General features: G+C 47.6%; 1 protein-coding gene across 1 annotated transcript in view; it reads right to left on the bottom strand.

The window, feature by feature from the left end:
- The window catches only part of SLC7A5 (solute carrier family 7 member 5), a 55,270-nt gene that overhangs the window by 10,709 nt on the left and 35,674 nt on the right, over nt 1–8,887 (bottom strand). The window contains exons 3-9 of the mRNA XM_019505416.1: nt 7,178–7,283; nt 6,450–6,494; nt 4,893–5,016; nt 3,758–3,861; nt 3,420–3,516; nt 1,963–2,112; nt 517–694 (exon numbers count right to left, since the gene is read on the bottom strand). Coding sequence (XP_019360961.1) covers nt 517–694; nt 1,963–2,112; nt 3,420–3,516; nt 3,758–3,861; nt 4,893–5,016; nt 6,450–6,494; nt 7,178–7,283 — 804 coding nt within the window. The remainder of the gene's footprint in view (nt 1–516; nt 695–1,962; nt 2,113–3,419; nt 3,517–3,757; nt 3,862–4,892; nt 5,017–6,449; nt 6,495–7,177; nt 7,284–8,887) is intronic.

Genomic DNA, 8,887 nt, shown 5'->3' with positions numbered 1-8,887 from the left:
TTTCCTTAAGCTACTGCCATGCTATAATGGCAAGGAGGGCTTTGCTCCCACTGCCCATGATGCTTATGACCCATCAGGATTCGCTGTGATCTCTGCCGTCAGAAGTAGGCTGATTGCACCCAGATTTTTACAGTGTTACTTCATCTCTCTTCCTGCTTTGCCGGCATGCTGTTTTCCTAAGAAAGAGTTTGCACTTCAGCTCTTCCAAAGGATTTCTCTTTCCATACATTTCCTGTTTGCTAGGAGAAAAACCCTTTGTATTTGCTCTGTGATTTGCAATGACAAAGGGTGGCAGATCATTTTGGTCAGCTTGTCTACTGAGCGCTCAGCTCGCTCCAACCCACGGCCAGTTGGATTGAGCAACACAAATCCACAAAAGCTAGTACCACAAAATCCTTTGCAATGCTAATTGTGGCCAGCGCTGCTTGCTTCTGCAGGTTCAATAGGAAATAAAATATCACAATGCTTGGAGCAAAAGCTGCAGTAGCATCCTATGTTCTCTGGCTGGATACTCACAGATGCCCTGAAGGATCCACTTGGGTTTGTTTTGCCACCAGACACCAAAGTAGTAAACAGGGAGCCCGCTGAGGATGATGACGAAACCAGTCGCACATTCCACCGGCGTCATCCAGAAGGAGACCACAATGAGGAACAAGCAAGCCAGGATGAAGAAAATGGGCAGTAACACATTAACCTGGGCAAAGAAACCACGAGAAAGGCAGGAAGTTAGTCAAAATTGGTAAGAAACAGAGAGGCCAGTTACTTGCCAGGGCAGTTTATCAAACCAGTTTTCGTCCTAGAAGGAGACCCCATGACAGCTCTTTGATAAAGACACCGGACTGCCCACGGCTTGGAGTGAGAGGCCTGCGAGGTTTCGATTTCCGTCAGGAAGTTTGGCATTTACCTGTTGCTCTTTATCAACCCTGGGGAGTTAAGAAAGAATCTTCCAATCTTAAAAACAGCTAAAAAGGACACAGGAGGACTAAGTGACTTCTCCCAATCCACACAGCAAGTCCTCAGCAGACTCAAGACTTCCAGGCTCTCATTTCCAGGTCATTCCAGGCCAGAGCATCAGATCCATCGTCCCAAACGTATCACTGTCACCAATGCAGACTTAGGCCAGTGAGTCAGACTTTTCGGTACTCTTAAACTAGGGGATTCAGCTACGTTGCTTTTAGCAGGGACGGCACTTCTGACAGTGGTCTGGCTCTTTTGGAGAAGTGATGCCCTGGGAAGACTGCAGTGTAGGTCTGTACTATTTTTTCCCTTCGGGCTGCATCACTTGTTGCTGGAGCATGCTCTCTGGCTCGTAATGGGATGTACAAATCTTTAAGGAGAGCTTGACATGGACTTGGCCTCCCACCAACAGAGTGTTTCCAGGGCAGCCAGGGACAAACAGAATAAAGCTCCCTTCGTTATTTCCTAAAATGAGTATATTTAAAGTGAATTCCTTACTGGTGCAAAGTATTTGATTGAGAGCCACAGAGACTAAAGTCGTCTACTAATAATACCCAGAGCCACTATGGCAGGGTGAAATTCCTTATTCAAGGGCCTGCCAACCTCCAATGCTGAAGGTATGTCCACAACCAAATCAGCCCTTGGGCTCCCTGCCAGTGAGGAAGCCAATTCACATTAGCAGAGGAGTTTTGGGCACAGACACCTGCCTAACAGGTATTTAACCAACAGCAGAGAGTCATTTGGCAGAGGTCTCCTGTTCATTTGCATTTAAGCTTTGTCTACTACAGAGTTGCATCCAACTGACTTGTTCAGGTGGCAAAGAGCACCCTGTCCTCTCCTCCCTACACAGGTTCTCTCCCTTTTATTTTTTTCACGTAAGAGAGCCTCTCCCCAGAAGCCTTTAATCCCCATCATTTTCTTCACCATTAGACTTGCATCCTGGAAAGCCAGGGCACAGAAGGAATAGCACGGTGTCTGCAAGGCTTCCCGCTCCACCATCCTCACCTTAATGGGTCTCTCCAGCTCTGGCTTTTTATAGCGGAGCCACATCATGCCGATGATTGCCAGAGCCACGCAGAGCCAGTTGAAGAAGCTAAAGAAGTTGATGACGGAGAAGATATCCTTGGAGAAGGCATACATCAGGGTCATAATACACTGCAACCAGAAACAAAAGCCATGAGCCAAAGGACAAGCGGGCAGAGAATACCACACGCTGCCAAAGGGTAACTATCCGCCCTCCAGAAACAGCAAAGGAAATGCAGGTGAGCTCACTGGAGGTGCCTGAACTTTTACTAACCTACTCCACGGAATTATTTCAAAATGAAACCTGCTATCCAAGGACATGTTATGGTAACAAGAGACATATCCAGTGCAGCGAGAAGGAAGGGGAGGTAGCAAGGAAAGTGAATCCAAGGTGATGGAAGAGCCAGACGTGGAAGGGACAATGCACGATGATTGCACCCTACAGCTCTGCTAGAGCCACCTCTGTCCTCATCTAAGTCACTGCCTGCTGTTCCTGGCTAAGTCCTTTCCATACAGCTCAACCAAAGCATTTCAATCCTCACACTCAAGCCTATCCACACCAGTCCCCTTGTACTTCTGCTACACTACTGTAAGTTATTTTGTGCCTCTTACACAGCAAGTGTCCTGGGAAGCAGTGACTCCGAAGAGAACCTGAAGTTCACAGTGGACAAGCAGCTGCACAAACTCCCAGTGTGATATCATAGTCATAAGGGCCAATGCAATCCTTGGATGTATAAACAGAGGCCTCTGGCTTAGGAGTAGAGAAGCAATATCACCCTTGTGCTTGGCACTGGTGTGACTACTACGAGAATAATGTGCCAAGTTCTGTTGTCCATAATTCAAGGAGGATGACAAATGGGAAAGTATTCAGAGAAGAACCAGACTGGAAAATATGCCTCACAAGATGCATCCAAATTGCAATGGGGGATGTAATAGCTGCAAGCATATGCATGCTTGTTTTAGTTTAGCTAGCTCAATAAAGACATGTCTGCCCTGATTTTAGCATGGGCTAATAACCCAAGGAATTCCTGGAGTCCTGAGCTCACCACTATTGATATGCAAGCCAGCGAGTTAAAGCTGCAAAGGGTTTGAGCATATATGCTGCAGTCACACCTCTGATCACACAGCACAAATACTCACAGATTCCATCTATTTAGTTTAAACAAACAGAGACAAAGATGGGACTCAATCACGGTCTGTAAGGACATACACTAGGAACAGAAAACCTGATAGTAGAGGGCTCATCAATCTACCACCCAAAGGTACCAGGCAAAGGTAAGAACCAGTGGCTGGAAGCTAGACATATTCACTCAGCCTAGGTAAGAAGCAACTTGACCCATGAAGGCAATCCATCTTGGGAACAATTCACCAAGGGATATATTGGATTCTTGGAATTAATTTGTTATGTGATCAGATCTAAAAGCCCACACGACACTTACTGTGAAGATGAGAGAAGGCACTGGAGTGAGAAGCCTGGGATGGATCATGGACAGGATGGAGGGCAGGTGGCCCTCCCGGGATCCCACGAAGAACAGCCTGAAGGCAAAAAAGCAGTTACTTTTACAGCCACCCCCAGAAGCTGTCTGGGATCACTCGTTCAATCCAGAATTACAAACAGGACTTGACAGGCCTGGCTTTTGGGTCCTGGGTAAGACCTTAAAAAATAACCACTCTCGCTCGCCGGACCCTTCTCATTGTGTCTGTCTATGGCTGCGCTTCCAAGCGCAGCTCCAGACCAAGAGCGAGCACCGGAAAAGGAAACCTGCAAAAAACCTACCGGGAAGAAGTAAAGAGGGATCCATTGACAGATCCAAAACACGACAAGCCAACGAAGACAGGTATGATCCAGGACATCATACCGAGGTGATAGTTTCCGAAGTCCTAGGAGGAAGCAACAAGAAAGCCATTCTGTCACCTCTGAGCACTTGCAGCTGTCAGCACAGTTTTAAAAATCAGGACTGTACCACTGACTAACTAGGCAGAGATTTTCCATATTGCCTTTTCCAAACCTTCAAAGCACTTTGCACACTTGAGTTATGGACAACAGAGTTTGCATCGCTCAGCGTTCCCCCTGTGGGTGTGCATTCGAGCAGGGCCAGGCACACCATGCAACTTTTGAAGATCGACAATATGCAAAATCCTGGAGCAGACAGAAACTGCAGGATTCCGCCTGAGCGAATATGGTTCGAGTCGGCACCCCGATTTATGTAGGATCTTAGATGAACAGAAATCACAACCTGACTTGAGACTAAATCACCGCTGGATGAATCCAGTTCCATGTCAGTGTCATTCTCTTGATTTACTTCCAAAGCAATGTAACCTGGGCTGGTACAAGTGGCACTGTGTAATACTGTGCCTGTACTATCCTCAGTACAAACTCAGAGAAGGGAGCTGCTTACTGAACCACATACACCAATATATATCGGACTGAAGGGTTCCTCTCCAATTGGCCCGGTTGTGCTAAGCTAGTGAGATTACCCAAGGCTGCATTTTCTCCAGGATTTCTCTTGGCACTGTGATTTTAATTACTACAGTAGTACTTACTAGAAAAAAAAATGGGAAAAATGAATAAGAAAGAACTGAGCAAGAATAGCCTGATTTAATATGGATGTAGCAACCTTTTCCCATGCTCAGTTAAGCTGTCAGCAGCACCTCCGAAAATTCATGAACAACAGTGCCATTTTATTAAATGCTCGCCTTTCCTTTCCTCTATGATGACTCCAACTCAGTACCTTTTGGGAAAACTCTGCCCACCCCCAAAACCTTTCTTTATTGCCTATCAAAAGATCATGTTTTTGCAAGCAGCCATGCTTACAGTGCTGAATGAATCAGGAGATGCAACTAGAGATTACAAGACTGGGTCACCGGTGTAGGAAAACAGATGGATGCATTCTGGATGTGCTTTATCTTACCACAGCCACGGCTTCTGACGTCAGCATTTGCTCTGTTGACAGTGTAGTGAAGTAAGCCAAGTTTGTCAATACGTAAACCAGGGTGACTACAGGCAGTGAAATGATGATGGCCAATGGCAGGTTTCTGGGAGGAAAGTGAAAATCATAATGATGGATTAGGATCCAGGGCTCTGTAGTTCAGAGAGAGACATATTTCAAGGCACAGTGTGGGCTAGGGAAGGAAACTGCTGTTGCAAAGGTCAGCTTTTCTGAACAGATTTTAGACTAGCTTAAAAAGGTGCCACAAATTCTTCTGCTTTTCTTTGCCAAGCACCCAGCTTCCAACCTTGATTTTGCTCTCCATGGAGAAGTAGAAAACATCAAAATAAAACATGATCCCACCCGACTGGCAAGGAGGCAGAGCTGGGAGCAGCAGGAAATGGGACTCGGCGGGAGGAAGTTTGTGCAAAGGACACCGAGTCGCTGAGCAAGTAGTGCTCACGTTTACTGCAAAAGCAATTCCTTCAAAGACCCGGGGCATGCCTCATGCCAGCTCGCCATGTTAAAACTTGCACAGTCTCCTGATGTGAGAATAAGCATTTGTGTGCTGGTGGCTGTTGAGAAGGGAGACAGAAAGATTAGGGGTTTAGCTGGTAGTCAGCACATTAAGACCAAAGAGCTCACTGCAGCCCCTGGGAAATACACTTGGATGCAACCAGAATACAGCCACAAAGAGGCTTGTGTAGAGGCACATTTGCCCTTTCTGAGAAGTTAACTCAGTTTACACACAATAATTAAAAAAGAAAACCCTTCCTAATGCAGCATATAATCGAGCTGTGCAGTTTAAAGCCACAGGAAATCAAATGCTGTGACTGCATTTGGAAAAGGAGGGGATCGCTACAGCCGGCAAATACCTTTTCAACTATGCTCGCTAAGGAAAGGGTAATCAAATCTGATCCTGCAGGGGTCAAGCAGGTATTGGCCCCCTGTGTAACTGAACCCACAGCCAGGATCTGGGTTTTGCCAAAAAATTTCCCATGTGGTATGGTCAGCCTCATACAATCTTGGAATAAGCAAAACAGGGACAGAAAGGCCCATTGCTTTGGTTGCGCGGGGGTGGCTGTTTAGGTCAGAAGTAAAATAGCAGAGCCCTGGGAGCCCCCCTCAATATTTTGTGGCACGTAGCTCACAAAACTGCAAGAAAACACCAAAAGGAATAGGAACACCTTTCCTCCGCCCACCAGTAAGTCACAGTGGGCAAATGACACAGCTGCCACAGTGAGGAACTGGGACTTTCCACTGTGGTCCACCACAGGGCTGCTGCACTGACTTGCATTTTTACTCCCTTTTTGTCCTCCTTCCACAAACAAAAAACAAATCTCATTATCTATCAGGCTTTGCCCATGGCCGAGATCTCATTTTTTTCTTCAAGTGAAATCTTGTTCCTGGGGATGGTTAATAACATTTTTTTCTGCTTGCAAAAGGCAGCTTCACACCAATGGAAGGAAGCATTCTTTCAAGGTCGACCATGGGTAAGTTTTCATCCCTAACCAAGCAGTCACCACAGGGCACGCATACCTGTAGGGGTTTATCATCTCCTCAGTGACAAAATTCAAGTAATTCCTGCAATTTAAAAAAAAAGATGAGATTAATTCTGGTTGCAGCACATGATGACAGCCCACCCCCCTACACTCTGTGTACACGCAGATGGAGATGCCTGTAGTAATCAAAGGGCTCTGGAGCACCTAAGGAGGGCATGCTGCATCTCATCTCTACAGCAGGGAGGTTTGAGACCTGAAACAGGTGTTTCTCGTCAGTCCGGCATGCAGTGCAGCTGACTTGCTTGCAATGTGACGGATCTGTGTATGTCGGGACAGCTAGCAGCACTGCTACACTGACAGGACGACAACGACTGCAATAGCTCTCTGTTTGCACTGCACGCAAGAGCAACAAGAAATGAATAAAGAAGCCACTAAAACAGGGGGTCTCAGCTGGGGTACCACAAGACTCAGGGGGGCTGTGATAGAAAAAAGCATCTCTTGGTTTTTCTTGTACTCCCTCTCCACACAGCTTGGGCATTTCTCCAGGGAGCCCCTACATTTATTCCGTTTTAAATACTCTAAAAACCAGTGCTTCCTTGTAGCTGCACGTACCACTCCCCTGCAGGCTAAGACCCCAGTGTGACTGCCACCAGACAAAAGGACATGATGGCACTGTCCTCTTGGGGACACAAACTCTTATCAGGAGCCAGAGACAAGGAACGGCGCTGCACTGTGACGACAACAAGAAATCAGCCTGCATCTTACCAGCCTCCGTAGGCAAAGAGGCCGCTGTACAAAGCCAAAACGATGTTCCCCACATCTACTTTGGTGCCTTCGAAGGCGTGTTCAGGTCTCAGGCTGGACACGTTACCTAAAGAGGACAACAATAGAAAAAATAAATTAAAAAAAAAGGGACAAAGATTGCAGGATGTAAGAGCTGGCCATACTGAACTGCACAGGCCTTCCCAGGCTGACACGGGCAAGCGTTGAAGGCACAGTCCCACGAAACCATTGAGCTGAAGCTGTTGGAGAACACCTGTTGTGTTGGGGCCTGGGCGGTTGTGTTAGGGACAGCATGTTCAGGTTTCCATGGGGTTGCTGCCTGCCGGCAAAACAAACTAGAGAGAGGATTCAGGCTCAAACCCCACTAAGATAAGTTAGCAGCTGACTGAAGCTGGATTTCTCCCTTCCCCACAGTGTTGGCTCCCCTGGTAGCAGAGAGAGTCTCCTGGCCACCTCTCCACGCACAGCCCTTTGGAGCCCTTCTCACGCGCCAGTGTTGTTCCGACACCATCCTTGCACCAACAAGTGTTTTTTCTTGATAAAAGCCATGGATTTCCTCCAGTTCCCCCAGCAATCCAATTGAGCAGAATGGTGGGAAGGGAAGTCATGTACTTTGGGGTCCAAATATTAGAGGTTCCTGTTATTTGTCTGCTTTTGAAAGAAAAGGGAGACTCGATTGTACGCTTGCTAAGATCTCTTCCAACAGAGCCACGGCGTTTATTTATGTTGCTTTAAAGCTCTGCTGTCGTTTTGTTTCGTGCCTTTTGATCTTGGGCCTGACTCCAGACCTGGGGTGAGGGAAGCCACATGCCTTCAATGCAACAAGTGCTCTCCTTTGTGAGGAAGGAAGGGGGGAGCCCTGCAAGATTTGGGAAGGCACGTTAGCATCTGACTCGACCCGTTGCCTCCCATGTGATTCTTCTTAGGGCACGGATCTGCACTAATCACGCAGGCAACTGTATCACATGGCAATCAGCAGTGCTCGGGGTTGAACCCTCCGGACACCGCAGACCACATTCATCTCTGGGAAGAAAGGGTATTTCTGTGAAAAGTCTACCTTCTTTGGACTGCAAAATTGCAGCTCCCTTGCAGTGCCCAGCTGTTACCAGCACCACGGTTACAGAGGCAGGATAAAAGGAGGACCACGGGATGCGAACCAAAGTGACAGAGGGATTGCTGGGCTCAGCCACTTCTGCATCCAGCAAGTGCTATCGCTGAGAAAGGAAGGCTTTTTTCTCTGGTGCAAGGGCTCTGCATTTTCTTCCCGGGGTTGGCTGTGCTCCAAGTCGGTGCCACGACCAGCTGCCCAGCTACATGCCCTCTAATGATGAGAAAACACATACTTCCCCCTCCACCCGACCCCATGCTTATCTCCTTCCCCTTACGTCTCTGCCCTGCTCCCACTTCTCTTTCATCTCCACCAACAATTTAGCCAATTATACCCTGGCGTATGCACCAAGTGCTCCTTTGGTCTTGCCACGTGATGGCTGCACTACCTGAGCCTGCTCTTGCTAAGGTGCTTGGTCTAATCTCTTCCACCCCTGCAGCATATTAGTCACAGCTGGCAACACGGTCCTGGATACACAGCAGCAGAAAGCGCAGCAGCTCTCCCTCCCTGCCACCCTCGTGACAAAGAAACAGAGTGTTGAGGAGACCTCGGCAGGCTCTCCGGCATTTTTTCTTGGGGATCCC

Source organism: Gavialis gangeticus, unplaced genomic scaffold (assembly GCF_001723915.1).
Source record: "Gavialis gangeticus isolate Ggan-Ray unplaced genomic scaffold, GavGan_comp1, whole genome shotgun sequence".
Lineage (NCBI taxonomy): Eukaryota > Metazoa > Chordata > Crocodylia > Gavialidae > Gavialis > Gavialis gangeticus.
This window is presented reverse-complemented; position numbering and strand designations above follow the sequence as displayed.